The sequence below is a fragment of the Suncus etruscus genome, chromosome 10 (assembly GCF_024139225.1).
Source record: "Suncus etruscus isolate mSunEtr1 chromosome 10, mSunEtr1.pri.cur, whole genome shotgun sequence".
Taxonomy (NCBI): domain Eukaryota; kingdom Metazoa; phylum Chordata; class Mammalia; order Eulipotyphla; family Soricidae; genus Suncus; species Suncus etruscus.
The window spans coordinates 97,997,885-98,014,635 of record NC_064857.1 but is presented as its reverse complement, the minus strand read 5'-3'; the positions used below and the strand labels follow the sequence as shown (position 1 = coordinate 98,014,635).

Genomic DNA, 16,751 nt, shown 5'->3' with positions numbered 1-16,751 from the left:
ACGCCGCTGTGCTATCTCTCCGGGCCCAGAATGATTTTTTCAATAATTTTTTTAGAGACTTATCAGACCATCAGAATGGATACATTTGCATTGTGTGTACCAAAATCTTGGTATTTTTCTTTCTCTAGCCTGTGGTTTCTCAAGAGTAGCTACTAAAATAAGGCCTTTCAGGCCATAGTAAGATTTCTAACCAAGTTACAAGTGACCTATAGCCAGAATGAAGTGATAGGTCAGTTTAGGTTTCTACATGTATTTGTGGAATAAGAAACATTTACTCGATGTTTCCTGAATGAACCTGGAGGATATTCCCTAAGTAGCCCAAACCATCCAGAAGAACTAACATATAAAGCCAGAATCTTTGTTTCAGACCCAAGCAGTGGAGTGACAGAACTACCCCCTTCTGTGGGTGCTCAACTGAACCCATGGGCCAGAGTAACCCGATGGGAGAGAAAAGCTCTGGCTTCCTGGACAGGAGTCTAGAGATGGGTTACAGGGTGGATCTAGCATGAACACATAGGACCTGCGTGTGGCAGGTCTAGGAAGACAGTCAGAGGAACTGAACCCTTCCCAGTAACAGACTTTGGAGCTGAGCTGAGTGAGGAACATCTTCTTTAGTTTTAAGCCATTTGTCTGGCATGGTTGGGTTGCTGATTTAGGAAATAAGCACTCCCAAGGAGAAATAAAGAGGTGGCAGTATCATGTTCACTTATTCCAGGACCTTTTTCCTTAGCTCTTACACAGGTAAGTGAGCTCTTTAAAACAACAACAATAATAACAACAACAACAACAACAAAGTAATAAAAATACTGAATAAGATAACAGCTATGCTGGAATTTGTAGAGGTGGTGGTGGTGGTGGTGGTGGTGGTGGTGGTGGTGGTGGTGGTGGTGGTGGTGGTGGGCCACACTTAATGTTTTGGGTTCTGGCTCAGAACTCCAAAATTACTCCTGGCAGTGCTCAGGGACCATACAGGGTAGCAGGGATTGAACTCAAGTAAGCTGCATGCAAGACAAGACCCTCCCCCATAACCACTATACTAATGCTCTAACTCCAATGCTAGAATATATTAATCATTCCTAAAGCCCTACCTACTTTCAGCACATTTCCTGAGAACCCAGGCAACTTTATGCATAAAATAAATAATAAAATAGCACTGAAAAATATTTGATCCTCAGTAAAAGTGAAAGACTTGTGATTCTTAGGAAGAGAACCTATCAGTCAGGGAAGAGAAAGGCCAGAAGTCACAGGGCTGAGTTACTGGGGGCTGTCTCATCCCAGTGGAGCACCTCCCCCATCCTCCTGCCATCTCTGGAAACTAGAGTGGGGGTGACCTTCATGTGGCTTTCAGAAATGACCTCTTCCATCTATAGCCATACCACCCTGAAAGATCCCGATTTCATCGAGCTTGGTTAGTATTTGGATGGGAGTAATGAGCTCTTTCATCTCCCAGGTTTCTCAGAACCCCAGGACAGAGTCCAGATGACCCTATGGTTCCCAGGGTACTCGTTAGAAACCACCATGGATTAATGGAGCCCCCCCCCCTATTTTGTTTTTAACGTGTTCTAGGCCATAGCACAAAACACAGATCTTAAAGAACGCTTATGCAGAATCCATGCTGAGTCTCTGCTCCTCGACTCCCCCGCTGCTGCCAAGTTGGGTGACAGTCTGGCAGAGGTGGGTAAGACTGTGTGTTCCTGTCTCTGCCTCCACCCCTGCCCTGTGACACCCAATGCCATGTCTCCCTGCTCCCCTGTGATGGGTGTTCACCTCTGCTCTGCTGCAGGGAAGGGGCATCAGGGTTTCCCCAAACAATGCTACTGCTAAATGTGTCTTGATGCTGCTTCTTCTCTGCTCATCTGTTCTTCCCTCTGTATTTCTTTACCTTACCTTTCTCCTTTGGACATGATGTCCCAGGAGGCAGAGCTATGGGAGAGTTTCTTTCTTTCATCATCACTGCAGCAGCCTCAGTTTCTCTGATCTTTAGTACCCCAATTCCTGCCAACTGTCCTTCTCTCCACCCCTCTGTCCCTCTCCATTCCTCCCTTTTCTTGGTGGCTGTTTCCATCTCTCTTCTGTGATTGTCTTTCTTTTCTTTACTCTCTTTCTCTCTGTTCTTTTTAAATGCACAGCTCTAGGCTCAAGGGGGGTGGTGAGAATTGCTTTATTCAAATTGAAGCTTTTTGAGTGGTTAACACATCCAGATTAGGAGAGGGAAAACATTTGTATATGAACTTTGTACTGGGACATGGGCAAGGACATGGACCAGAAAGAGACTAGTTCAAGTTCAATCTCAAAGCACACGGAGTATAGATCTACTAAACATATTGTAAGACCATTGAAAATGTCTTTTCTCAAGAGCTGGATTATTCCTCTCAAATATTCTTGTTATGTATCGAAGTGAAAATTTTCCATTAAAATGCAAGTGGATTATTAGGAAGAAAGGAAGAAAACTAAAGGTTAAAACTGCTTTTAGTCAGCGCTTACATACTTGCTTCAGGTGTGCTAAGTTCTTCATTAACAATATTAGAGTTTATCTATTTTATTTATTTATTAGAGTTTATCAAAGTTCATTGAATCAATCATTTGGGGGAGGGTCTCCTAAGCAACACTCAGGGGATGCAGAAACCAATCCTGGCAAAACTCAGCCCACTGGGCAGCCTCTACAATGCTTGGGCTCTGTTGGGAGTATCCAGGTCACACCAGGTTGCGCTTGGGAGACCAGATATGGTGCTGGAGTTTTAACTCTGGTCCTGATGTGTCCTAAACTAGACTTATTAGGTGCCCCTGGTTCCTTGACTGAATACATTCAAAGTAAATAAGGAAGGTAATAAATACACAAGATAAATATATGTATGTGTAAAACATTTAAGAATGTCTAGGTTGGCTCTTCTCATCTTCCCCTTTTCCCTGTCCTCCATGAAACCAATACCTTCTCCAAATCCTTCCTTCTTGGGGAGTCAGCATTTTGGCCCGGGAGAGAGACACACAGCTGGTAGATACCCAGGCCAAGTGAGCCCCTTTTCAAAAGCCTATGGCCTCAGGATGCTGAGATCATGCCATGTTACCTGTGAAAATACATTCAGTTCCCACAGAGAAACTCGCCACCCTTCAGGCCAGACTATACCACAGGGTCTTGCAGGCTAGGGCACTCCGTGTGGCTGCTGCTGATGGCTTTTTTGTCAACCTTGGGCAAAGAAAGTTTAATGTTTATGTCCAGGCAGTTCTTGCCTTTCAAGTAACATGGCTAACTAAATGCATGAGTTTGTTTAAGATGACAGATTTTTAAAAGTTAAATCCACGTTTGACCATTCATGCTTCCCTGAATTTAGACTCAGCATGTGTTCTTGGGGCTATTAGTATTTTGAAAGGAATCCAAGAAGCACAAGTCTTTGGGCACACATTCGCCGATGCTCAGGGCATACTCCTGTGCTCAGGAATCACTCCTGGTAGAACTCGGGGATCACACCCTGTTTGGCCTTATGCAAGACAAGCACCTTACACCTTGTCTATATCTCCAGCCCTCAAATGCATATTTTTAAACTGGTTGCACCAGAAAGTTACCTGAAGGCTGAGCCACATGAACCCCACAAAGCCACACCTTCCAAAACAACCTCCCAGGTCATGAATGGAAGATCCAGGCTTCCCATTCATCTGTTTTCTCACTCTGTGATTGTCTATTGCCTGATTTTCACCTGTCTGGCACTGAGTAACTCAGCTAACCTTCCTAGGGAGAGTCAAATCTGCTGCCTTCAGGAAATGAGACAGTCTGTGGATAAAGGCCTCACTACAGCCCAGGAATGCCAGCCCAATGGCTCAGGAAGGACTTTGCAGGAACCTCATCGCCGGAGCTAGGAATGGTTGTTCCCTCCTGTAGATCAGCTGAGGACCCTCAGTTTTTAGACTGACTCTCTACTCTTTGGTAGCTGCACATATCGCCCATCTTTGAAGATGGAGCTGGCTACTTGGAGTCTAAAATGCATTAAGAAGTTCCCCCACATTCTACCAGATCCTTCTATTTTTATATGTGAGTATTTAATGTAATCAGATTATAATCTACACTCACTGACTTATTTTAATTAGCTTCCATTACAAATGGAACATTAAGTGACTTGGGGTGTGGTCACCATCCTAGAAAATTGTAAGTCTATATTTGGAAAAAAAAAAAAAAGGCAGCAACTTTAAAAAATAGGCCAAAAGAGGAGAAAACTTATTTTTTTCACTGTTGGCTCTATTCCATATGCATCTGAGTGCCTTACCTCCCCGAATCTTAATTATGATCTCTGAGGTAGATCACAGTTGTGCAATTAGAGTGGCAAGAAGAAAAATCCAGGGAGGTTAAATATCTTCCCCCCAAAGCTCTTAGATTTGAGTCCACTCTAGTGAGTTCAAAGTCCTTGTTTGTCCAGCAGCTCTCCATGGCTTGCATCATGCTGAAAGACTTAAAGCCAGAAAATAAAACATATCCTCAGGCTCCATTCCTTAAAGGGTTTATCTCCAGCAGCATCACTACCCTGTATATAAAAGAAAGAGAAAAATAGGAGAGGCTTAAAAATCAATACAAAGAGAAAAATGACCTAGTAAATTTATTTTGAACAGTTCAAAGGTAATTTGGGAAGCAGCTTAAATCTTTTTGTTACATTCTAAAATGAATTGCTAAAAAAAAAATTAGAGTTAAATGGGAAAATCCAAGCTGAAAACACATGTGCATTTAAAAATTATGTGGGGGCCAGAGTGGTAGTATAGAAGGACACTTGCCCACTCACAATCATGTTTGTAACCAAGGTGTTTAAATAAAAATATTAAAAAGGACACTTGTCTTATCTTATCCCCAATAAGCCATATAGTCCCCCTATCCCCACCAGGAGTGACCCCTAAGCACAAAGTCAGAAATAAACTCTTAGCACCACAGTGTAGCCCACATATATAAAGAGGTTAATAAAGGCACATCTGGGTGCCCAGACTTTAATCAATAGTTCATTTGCTTATATATTACTATATTTTCTATTTTTAAATTAGTTTTCAATTTTGAATGAATGTTAATTTTGGAAATAAGGATTTTGCTTTAATATTGCTTGGAAGAAAATCTATAGTCATTCTGATTACAATAATGTCAAATGGAAAGCTAAGCTATCTGCATAAAAAAAGGGTTGGAGAGAAAGACCTCAAAATGCAATTTTGAGCATGTTGTGTGCCCTCTCCCCCCTTCTGTTTCTCTTCTGTGGGGTACAACAGAAACAGCCACTCACACCTTAGAAGTTTGAGGGGGAATGCCTAGCTTGAATGTCAGGTCACTAGTCTCTTAAAAAGGTCCCCACAGTATATAGGACAGTGGCTTGGGTACGGGGCCTCTGCAGTCCTCACTCCTCAGTGACTTGGGCAATGGCATACCAGAAAGACCAGGGTCTCATTTTCCATGTTGATCAGCGAAGAAATCCTTGACTCATCTGCCTAAGAGAATCTAGAGAGCACCAGAGTGAATGGTGATAAATTAATAATTAGAACAAGTAAATAAATCATGAGTCTTTGGGGGAGGAGCACACCAAAGTCACAGCATGATTCCTTTGTTCTAGGGAGCAGGAATGCCGCTTAGTTAGCCATGTCCAGTGTCTCCAGGTCTCCATTTTGCATGGGAGAGACTTTGGCCCTGAAGGGAACAGATGCGATAATTAATTCAAGTTTCCAGAATAATCTCTTTGTTAGGAGAGACCAAAAAGCTGCTTTCTGAGGGAGGCATGGAACAGATTTTTAAAAAATTATTTATTTTTGTTTGGGGCCCACACCAGGCAATACTCAGGGACTATTCCTAATTGGTGTGGTGGAATCAAACCCAGGCCAGGGGCTAGAGAGATGGCACATCAATAGGGCGTTTGCCTTGCATGGGCTGACCCAGGAGGGACCTGGTTCAATTCCCAGCATCCCTTATGGTTCCCCCAGAGGCAGTTTCTGAGAGCAGAGCCAGGAGTGACCCCTGAATGCCACAAGATGTGGCCCCCAAACCAATTAATCAATTTTAAAAGACCCAGGTTTGGAAGAAACACACATAATCCACATAATCTGTTTGTTTTCTGCTTGCCCAAGTTATTCTGTGACTCACTTAATAGATACTCAATGAGGTATTTGATGATAGAGCTCTTGCTTTCCACTCATTACAGCAGATTCTTAGCCCTCACTTAGCTGTTGGTGGTGATCAGGCTCACAATAAAGCTTTGCATCTCCAGAAATTCTGAAGCCAAATGTGAGAGTCCCAGAGAACACTGCATGCAACCCACAAATGTTTGAGCACCACAACCAGTGACACCCCTCACCCTCATCCCTCTTTCTCAGTCATCTCAACAACAGTTGGGGGGGTGGGGCAAGGAGGCAAAGAAAGGGTGTTTTTCTTTTAATGATAGTGAAGCAGTTCCTTTACCAGCCCTATGAGAAAAGCTTGTTTTGGGGGAGTTCAGTTCTCTAACTTTTGATTGAGGGATTGGGCCATTTTGTCCTGAATCTGTTCTGACCCATCGAGGTCTGGTCAAGAGTCACTTGTTCTCTGAAGCCCTCCATAAACCAAAGCTATTTAAGAGAGTCACTCTTACTATCCTCTCTGCTTCTCACCTATCTTCTCTTTGTTCCCCCAACTTGATCTTGTGTGGTACATATAGTGGTAAGGGGGATCCTTTGCACTAGAAACCTTACCATTTGTCTCCTTGGCTGGCACAAAGCAGTTGCTCAATGTATGGGGTTGAATTTTACTTGCACATTGAATAGAAACATTTTTTTTGTTTGTTTTTCGGGCCACACTCGTTTGATGCTCAGAGGTAACTCCTGGCTAAGCGCTCAGAAATCGCCCCTGACTTGGGGGGACCATATGGGACGCAGGAGAATCGAACCCCGGTCCTTCCTTGGCTAGCACTTGCAAGGCAGACATCTTACCTCTAGCGCCACCTCGCCGGCCCCTAATAGAAACATTTTTTACAAAGTGTTCAGGTTCGTCCCACAGGACAATTCTAAACTCGTGGAGTACAGAACAGAGAGCCCGGCATGATGAGAAAACCCAAATCTTCTATCATGTGGTTTGTGTAGAAGCTTATATAGGAAGCTGAGTATTTCCTTTTCTGGTAGAATCATTGTGTATTCAGAGAGACAAACACAGTGAATGCATCATTCAGCCATGAATAATGAATGATCTGCCACCTGGGTCACCTGTAGACACAAACTCTATGTATTAGTCAAGGATGCCTCCAGAGAGGCATACTGGCCTGTGTAAAGCACAGGAACAGAAGAAAGCTCCATTTCTCTGCACCAGCCATGCCATGGCATTGAACCTTTTGCACCAGTCTGAGGAAATTCTAAGATTAGAAGATACAAGGAATGAGAGGGTATGGTTCAGACAGCATTGGATGTTTCCTCCTTAAATAGATCTTTGAGATTTGTGGACAAAGGGACTACGCAAGGATAGTTCTTGCTAGTGAAGCCCCATATGAGGGATCCCTTTGTTCATTGTCTATTGTGTGGGGCTTGCTTCCCCTCAGTTTTGGAAGCTGACCTCTACTTTGAGCTGCTTGTTTGCATGGGCCTGTGACCTTATGCGTCCTTTATATAATGAGTCCTTTTTTTGATCTGAGACTGCTTCTGACGATGGGCACCTTTGGTTTTCTGTTTCCATAGGAAAACTCCAGAGATGACAGCCGAGTCTTGGTTCACCAGCTTTCCAATGAAAGTCGGCTCTCCATCACTGACTCCATGTCTGAGTTTTTTGATGCTCAGGAAGTCCTGTTATCTCCAAGTTCTTCTGAAAACGAGGTTTGAGGATTATTTTCAGTGTGGTGCCTCAAATATCTCTTTCATTGTTGTCCCTATTCCGTCAATACCCATATTTAGAAACATGGAACTCAATGAGTCTTTTATCATTCTGTTCTGAGGATCTTTTTTTATAACTCACACTCTCCTCAAGCACAACAGGATACATGATCATAAGAAAAAAGTCTATCAAAGGAGAAGGTGTTGGAGACTTACTATTTCTGTTTCTTGGTTTATCCTACTTCTTTCCAATTGCTGTGCTATAATTGTGACTGTTAGCTGTTTAACAACAGAATATATGTACGAGTCTCGTGTGTGTGTGTGTGTGTGTGTGTGTGTGTGTGCGCCATACCTACTGATGCTCAGGGATTACTCCTGGCTCTGTGCTTAGGGATCACTTTGGCAAGGTAAGTTCCCTTACATGCTGATTTTCAATCATAACTGACTTATGTGTATTTTTATTGTACTTTATATATTCATGATAACACTAGCTTATAACATCTAATAATACTGTTTTAAGTTGATGCCCAAACTCATACTTTCCCAAAGAGGCAAAAAACATAGTTGAAATTTATGTATGTATTAGTAATTTAAACCATTCAGTATAGAATTACTAATACTGATGATCCTATTTATTAATATACAGAGGTTTCTTTTTACAAATATTTGAGACAAATTGTAAGTCATTCTACCTAAGCACAACAAATTCTGAAACTGTAGTATGCTAAGATTTTTTATAATAACTAAAGTCTTGAGTTGACTTACATTTACCCTGTGAGACTACATCAAGGAAGAGTTTTCATAATGATGCTTGCTTCAAACACCCCTTAGAGAGACTAGTGTGTGGGTCTCTATGAAAATAGCATTCAAAATTATGTCTATACAGTATGTATGATTTAAGATGTTTGATTCTTTACAATAAAAGTATTGTGAAAAGTTGGCTTGTTTACTTTTATTCTGATATAATTCTTTTTTTCCCCATAGATTTCTGAAGATGATTCATATGTCAGTGACATAAGTGATAACCTTTCCTTAGACAATCTCAGTAATGATTTAGATAATGAGAGACAGACTTTAGGTAAGATTTGCTTGATCTCTGAAAGTTTGGATCTTCATAGAATTCTAATAGGTGGAATTAGAGAAGAGTAAGGGAGAGGGAGAGAGAAGAAGGGGTGCATATTGCAAGCCGAGAACTGAAACAAATAAGAAAATGAAGATAAAGTCCTCATCTTGAGGCTTTTATAATCTAGCAGGAAAGATGGTAGTCACATGTGAAAATGGATTAATTCAAATGAAAGTACTTGTACAGATTTTTGTTTTGTAAAATGAGGATATACCAATTATGATTCATATTCAAAATGATTGCAACTGCTATCAGGTACATGGTCAAAGATTCTCTCTGCAAGACGTATTAGAATGCAGCTTATTGTTTTTAAGTAATTTGTAATTTTTATTATTTAGGAATTAATAATATTTAAAGAATAAAGGTTTGATTTAATTGGTATCTGAGCTTCAGGTTCTTCAGGATAACATGTTTTACAGGCTTTGTTTTAAAATGGGGTCCTTGGATTTCCCAAAGCTGCCAGAAATTCCTGGTACTGCTGGACCTACCAAAGCTTTGAACTTTTGGCCTAGTTTGGTTCCTGGCACCATATGGTCTCTGAGCAGCCCCAGCATCACTGGAGAAGATCCCCCTTACCATTACAATCAAAATCACAAAAAATAAAAGTAGAATAAAAAGAGGAGCTTCCCATTGGCTAGTTCTCATGGATTCTGTAGCACCAAGCACTGTCATGATTCTGAGAGGCTCTAGCTTTGGACTGCACAGAGAATACCCAGATTGCCTCTTGATTTCCCATCTATATAGGGACCGGGACCATGTCAGTTTGTCCCAGCTCAGTGAAGATATGTGAAAAATAATGGATCTTCTGGATGCCAAGCAGCTGACTCTTTGGAAACCTCAAAAAACAGTCAGGAAGGGACTATCCTAGATATACCTGCTCTCAGCCGCACTGCTGGGAGATGGCAGCTGCCCATTTTATTCTTTTCCTTACTTAAAATATTTCTGAAGAGATAAGCCTTGTTGGAAAAGTTTAAGAACTCTTGGTTGAAGAGAGAAAGCCAATTGTTCCAGTATTGTTTTAGAAAAAATATGAATGCAGATTAAAAGGGAGATATAGAACCATTAGTTCAAGTCTTCCTCTCTGAGGCCCTGGGGAGAAAGCTGAGGGAAACACTGACCCAGGAGGAAACTGGTTCAATTCCTAGCATCCCATATGGTTCCCCCAGAGGCAATTTCTGAGTGCAGAGCCAGGAGTGACCCCTGAGCATCACCAGGTGTGGTTCCCCAAACCAATTAATTAATTAATTAAATAAAAAAAAAAACAGGTTTGGAAGAAACACACATAATCTACATAATCTGTTTCTTTTCTGCTCAGGGGTTTAAGTTAAGAACCATTTCTCTAGTCCTAAGTCCACATTGTGTTGAGTTGACTCCAACTCAACCTCTTTGAGGTTAAAGGCTGTTGCTCTCCATCATCATTTCACAGTTGTTTTTCAAGAACTTTGATCACAGTTGCTTTAGCCAAATAAACTGAACCAAACCCAGCCTTCTTCTTGGGTGCTGTGGATTTGGAAAATAGATGACACTCACTGATTATGTATGCTAGAGAAAGTTACTTAACTTCTTTGTGTCTCAGTTTGTTCATTTGTAAAATGGGAATGATATAGTACTGTTTTTTCTCAAGAGAGTATCATAAGGAGTAATAATACTCTGTAAATAAAAAGCTTAGAAGACATTACAGGATAAAAGATAGATTTGTATGAACCATTACTAGTGGCTAGTATAGGATTTCTTTTTTTAATTTTGTTTCATCGAGACCATTGTGATCTGCAAAGTCCTTCATAGTTGAATTTCAGATATTCAGTGAATCAGGGCAATTTCCACCATCACTTTCGACCTCTCTCCACCAGTGTTACCTAAGTGCATCCCATACCATCTCCATTGCCCCAACCCCCGCCAGTATAACAGGACAATTTAAGTTTAGATAGTTAAAGATTTTTTTGGGGGGGGTCCATACCCAGAGATGCTCTGGGGTTACTTCTGGCTCTGCACTCAGAAGTCACTCCTGGCAGGCTTGGGGACCATATGGGATACCGGGATTCGAACTGGGGTTTGTCCTGTGTGGTCGGCATGCAAGCCAAACGCCTTACTGTTCTGCTATCACTCAGGCACCCTAGATAGTTAAAGTTGAATCTCTTGATCTTATTGTCATTGACTTTGGCTTGGGTATTTAGTTCTGCCTTTTTTTTTTCTCCATCACTGCACCTGAGACCACTTGGCCTCTGGCCCCCATAGGATTTTATTTTAAAAGAGATTACATCAGTATCCTCAAAGAAAATGTTGTAAGTTTCCATGAAAGGGTATTTTAAAAACGACTGTCATATGCAGCTATTTACTGGTAGAAGTCAGGGTTTGCCCAGTTGGGTAGTTTAAACAAATTAACTGCTTGAGTTAATCTGAGACTGTAAAGTATGGCCATAGTTGTACTTTTTTCATTCTTCTCTCTCATCTCTTTAATCAGAGTGATTGGCCTCATAATGAGTAAGTGTTTAGTACATAATTTAACAAATATGGACAGGTAAATTATTATTTTCTACAAAAGAGTTTAAGACAAAATATGGCATTTGATGGGGCTAGAATAGCAGGTAAGGTCTCACCTTGCATGTGGCTGATTGGGCTCAATTTCCAGCATCCTTATGGCCTCCCAAACGCCATCAACAGTGATTCCTGAGTGCAGAGCCAGGAATAAACCCTAAGCATAGCCAGGTGACCCAAAAACAAATAAATAAAAGATTTCATTTGAAAATAGACCCAATTGGTATTGGAAAGGAATTTCAGAACATAAAGCACTGGAAGTACTCACAGTAAAAAAAAAAAAAAGATGACTAGATTTAGTAACTAAAAATATCATTGTTTAATGACTTCATCCAAGAAATTTTATGATCAAAATTTAAAGGTAAATTTCAAGTGGAGATAAATAGTAAAACAAATAGAAAAACAAAATGTTACAATATTAATAGATAAGGAAAAAAGGAGATAATTTGGAAAAGAGTTGTTTCTAAAAGCACTCAAAAACCACTAGGATTTTTTTAAATGTTAAGTTGTAACGGGGAGATAACGCTGTCTAATTGCCCCAAATTTTAAGTGAATAATAATAAACCTAGAAAGACTTTATTTTTATTTATTTATTTTTGTTTTGTTTGGAGGCCACACTGGCAATATACTTACTCCTGGTTCTGCACTCAAGAATCACTCCTGGTGGTACTCAGGAGACTATATGGGGTGCTGGGGATCTAATTCAGGTTTGGCCATGTGCAAGGCAAACATCTACCCACTGTATTATCGCTCTGGCTCCCAAAAGAGTGGAAAAGATACACTCATATGTACTGCAGAACAGTCTTTTTGTAGAGTTTTTTTTTTTTTGTGGTGCTATCTGAATCAAAAATCTAAAAATTACTGTCTTAGACATAGGAACCCTCTCTGTATATCATAAGGAAAAATAAATCAGAGATATAGTCAAATATTTAAAAATGTGAACAGGGGCCAGAGAAATAAAATAGAGATTCAGGCACTTGTCTTATACATGGCTGATCCCAGTTTGATCCCCAACATTGCATGTATTCTCCTGTATACCACCAAGAGTGATCTCTGAGCACAAAGCCAAGAGCAAGTTCTGAACACCTCTGGGTGTGGCCCAGAAACAAACAAAAATCACATTTTTTCATATCAGAGAAAAACATTTAAACAAATCTAAAAATCTATCAGAAGTTAAAAAAAATCAGCAAGCAGAGAACAGAATTTTTTGTTGGTCATTTAAAGTGGTTATTGGGGGAATTTTGAGTAATAAAGGAAATTACTATGTTACTGGGATAAGTACTCATATCTACTGTGAGTTAAATTTTTTTTATCCAGAATATCAGTGACTACTGTTTCTGGATAGTGGAATGACTTTCATTTCTTTTATGATTTTCCTATAATATCATTGTTTTAATGATATGCTTTGTTTTTGTTTTGGTGCCACACCCAGCAGTGTTCAGGACTTAGTCCTAGCCCTGTCCGGGCAAGGCTTGGAGGACTATATGGGATGTCCAAGCTGAATGTGGGTTGGCCCTGCATGAAAATCAAGCACCTTAAATCTCTTTACTTTCAGGCCCCACAGTTTTAATAAGAAACTAAAGTGATTTTTAGAAAGACTTTGAAAAATTAAACAGTAAGTTGCAATAGACATAGAATCTCACTTCCAGTTGTCTTATCGCTTCCGAGTGATGTGTAAACTATGAGGAGGTAGTTTTGGAGCAGGAACTTAAGGAAGCCTTGTAAATAAAATGTAGGTGTTTTTCAACTTGTAAGGTACTTGTAAGGTAGCTGCTCAGAATTATTTTTTTGTTTTGTTTTGTTTTGTTTTGTTGTTTTTGGGCCACACCCTGCCATGGTGCTCAGGGGACCATATGGAATGTGGTACTCAATAATCAAACCTGCATCATCTGTGTGCAAGGCAAACACCCTATTACTGCCTGCCTCCCTCCCTCCCTCCCTCCCTCCCTCCCTCCCTCCCTCCCTCCCTCCCTCCCTCCCTCCCTCCCTCCCTCCCTCCCTCCCTCCCTTCCTTCCTTCCTTCCTTCCTTCCTTCCTTCCTTCCTTCCTTCCTTCCTTCCTTCCTTCCTTCCTTCCTTCCTTCTTCTCCTATTAACATGTTAGGCTTTCCATCCTTTTATTTCCAGACTCATTACTTCATTCTCACCTTCCCTTTGTTGTTTGTTGCTGTTTCAGGGGTTCCAGCACTAGTTGAGGTGCTTGCGCACACCTGGTATTGGATTGGGGGCTGGGGCACAAGGGGGGATAATAGACACACTTTTAGTGGAATTACACTTGGTGCTGGGGATCCTATTTGAAGCTAGGGATCACACTCATGGCCTTTTGCCTACAGACAGGCACTCCACCATCAGATGCATCCCTGCACCCCTGCTCAGAATTTTTTGGCTTATTTTTTGACTGTCATACTTGACACAATCAGATTTCAGATAACCAAGTTTAAGAGTAAGCATGAGGATGTGATAAGATGATTTTTCTTTTTAGATTTATGTAAGTAATACAATCAAGCAAAAAAACTGCCTTGAGAAAACCCAGGTTTCTTTCCTTTTCAGGGCCTGATTTTGAAAGTGGAGGAGAATCCAGGTCTCAGAGGCGAACATGCTTGCCAGCTCCATGCCCCAACACCAGTAACATCAGCCTATGGAACATCCTGAGAAATAACATAGGGAAGGATCTATCCAAAGTAGCCATGCCGGTGGAGCTGAACGAACCATTGAACACACTGCAAAGGCTTTGCGAGGAGCTAGAATATAGCGAACTATTGGACAAGGCTGCACAGCTGCCCGATGCCGTGGAGAGGATGGTGAGTGGATCACAACCCGTGTGGTCTCAGCCTGGATGGGCTCAGAGCAGAGCAGGCCAGAGTCAGGCCTCCTAGTCCTCTGTTTCATTCAGTTTACTCTTTATGGTGTGGGGATGGTTCAGGGGACTATGCCAAGCTGTGCTCAGAGTTGGCTTCTGGCTCTGCACTCAAGGATCACTCCTGGAGGTACTCAAGGAGTATGTGTACAGTTCTAGGCATCTGACTAGGTTCAGCTGCATATAGTGCAGTGCAAGCATCTGACCCTCTGTGCTCCAGCACTCTGCTTACTCTTTTTGGGGGTTTGTTTTTTTGGGGGGGGGTTTGCTGTTGTTGTTTTTTGTTTGTTTTTGACCACACCTAGCTTTGCTCAGGGCTTACTCCTGGTTCTGTGTTCAGGGATCACTTCTGGTGGTGCTTGGGGGACCATATGGGGTGATGGGGATTGAACCTGGATCAGCTGTGTGCAAATAATCAACCGACCTGTTGCTCAGACCCCTCTGCTGGCTCTTTCGATGGCTCTTCTCTTAGCAATAGCTGGTTCCCCTACAACCCAGGGCTCTCACCTCCTCATCATAATTTGCCCATGAGCAAATCATGCCCATTTCCTCCTGCCAGCTGGCACCTGGAATAAGTAGGGTAGTTCTGCCTTGTGGTTTTGTGCTTCCTCATTTCCCAGAATCCTTCATGTTTTGGTTTTGATATGCCTGCCTAGGAAATACATCTTAAAGGCTGTTGGCATGTTCCTTTTTTTTCCTACCCCGGGAGAACAGAACTTTAATTTCTCCACCTCATTGGTTTTCTCATCTAAGGTAAATTTCCCTAGAGAATGCTCATGTTTATTTTTGGAATCATCCCACCAGCTCCTTAGGTTTTCTGTCAACTTCATTCACAGAAGAGATTTTCGTATCACAACGATTCTTCCTTCTTCCCCTTCTTATTCATAGAGTATGGTCAAGAAAAATAAATCTCTTTTAAAAGCTTATTCTATAGCAATTCACCTCTGGTATCTAGTTAGTGTCATCTTCACCAGGGGGTGGGACTTCTGGAGAATCTCTCTCTGTTTTATCCCAGGGACTCAACTGTGGGAATGAGTCCCTGCAAAGTGGTCCCTCTGGGACTGTGGCTACCTTTGTTCTTCAGAATAGTCTCTTCCTCTTCTTTGCTTCCTCTTGTGTTACCCTAGCCCCAATAAGGTCATTGTTTTTATGGGGTGCTGGAACATCCATAACTTACCCCCAATGGCAGAGTCTATCTTGGTCATTTGCTTTTCGCGAGTTGGAATGGGCCTGAATATCGATCCTGCCTGGTGGAGGATACTGATACTTTCTTTTTTTGGTTTGTTTGTTCTTTGGGGTCCACACCCAGTGACACTCAGGGGTTACTCCTGGCTATGTGCTCAGAAATCACTCCTGGCTTGGGGGATCATAATGGGATGCCAGGGGATCCAACCACAGTCCATCCTAAGCTAGTGTTGGCAAGGCAAGGCGGATGCCTTACCGCTACGTGCCACGGCTCCAGCCCCATGGATACTGACTTTATAAATTCTAAGCAGTTTACACTTTTCACCTCATTTTTCAAGTGGAAAAGATGATCTAATGGACTACTGTGCAGATGCAAGAGACCAGGCTTGATCCCCAAAATTTATATGGTCTCCTGAGGACTGATGAGTGACCCCTGAGTACCAAACCAGAAGCAATCTCCAACCCCGTGTGGCCCATAAAAACTGCATCAGTGTTTTGAAGATTTGGGGAGACTTTTTTGGGGGAGGGGAACACACCCAGATGTGCTCAGGAATTACTCCTGGCTCTGCATTCAGAAATTACTCCTGACAGTGCTCAGAGGACCATATAGGATGCCATAGATCAAACCTGGATCAACTGCATGCAAGACAAGTACTTTCCTTGCTCTCTGAACTATTATTTCTTTGGTCTCACTAGGGAGAATCTCAATCTTGACAGAAAGTGGTATACCAGAGTTGGGCTGCTCCACCTCTGAGGACTGTGCTCCTCTTTGGAGAGACTTTCTTGTATTAAAGAAAATAAGAGAAGAGAAAAACAAATTGTTTTTGTTTTTTTGTTTGTTTGTTTTTGTTTTTAAATAAACTCTCTTACTTTCCTCTATTGCAGTTATGCTGGAGAAAGGAAGGCAGGTGACTTCTAATCCAATGTAAAAATTTATATCTGTAGACAGCTCTTTTCTTTGAAAGGAAACTAGAAAGTCTTCTCCCTGCTGGTTGTTTTGTTCACAGCATTCTATAGACCCATGGATGTCACCTCATGATTGTGTAATAGACTGTGGAAGGGCAGGAGGTGAGGTTCTGAGCTCTGGCACACCAGGAAGCAATGGAGGGGGGAACCTTTCCCATGGATTGTGTGTGTTTCTCTGAGCCTTGGTTATGCCCCTACTTGTTGCCATACCTGTTGCCATTCCAAAGGAAGAATGCTCATTCTGCTCCCCTTTCATTATCTCTTATCCCCAGCATTATGAACAGTACAAATTCTTCTACAAGTG

The 16,751-nt window shown here is 41.7% G+C and overlaps 1 protein-coding gene and 1 long non-coding RNA gene across 2 annotated transcripts in view; both read left to right on the top strand.

Moving 5' to 3' along the window:
* Nucleotides 1-16,751, top strand: part of LOC126020055 (uncharacterized) — a 1,004,964-nt gene that overhangs the window by 169,131 nt on the left and 819,082 nt on the right. The window lies entirely within an intron of this gene.
* OSBPL3 (oxysterol binding protein like 3) overlaps nt 1-16,751 on the top strand; it is a 210,965-nt gene that overhangs the window by 153,722 nt on the left and 40,492 nt on the right. The window contains exons 12-15 of the mRNA XM_049781437.1: nt 1,567-1,674; nt 7,651-7,785; nt 8,767-8,860; nt 13,990-14,240. Coding sequence (XP_049637394.1) covers nt 1,567-1,674; nt 7,651-7,785; nt 8,767-8,860; nt 13,990-14,240 — 588 coding nt within the window. The remainder of the gene's footprint in view (nt 1-1,566; nt 1,675-7,650; nt 7,786-8,766; nt 8,861-13,989; nt 14,241-16,751) is intronic.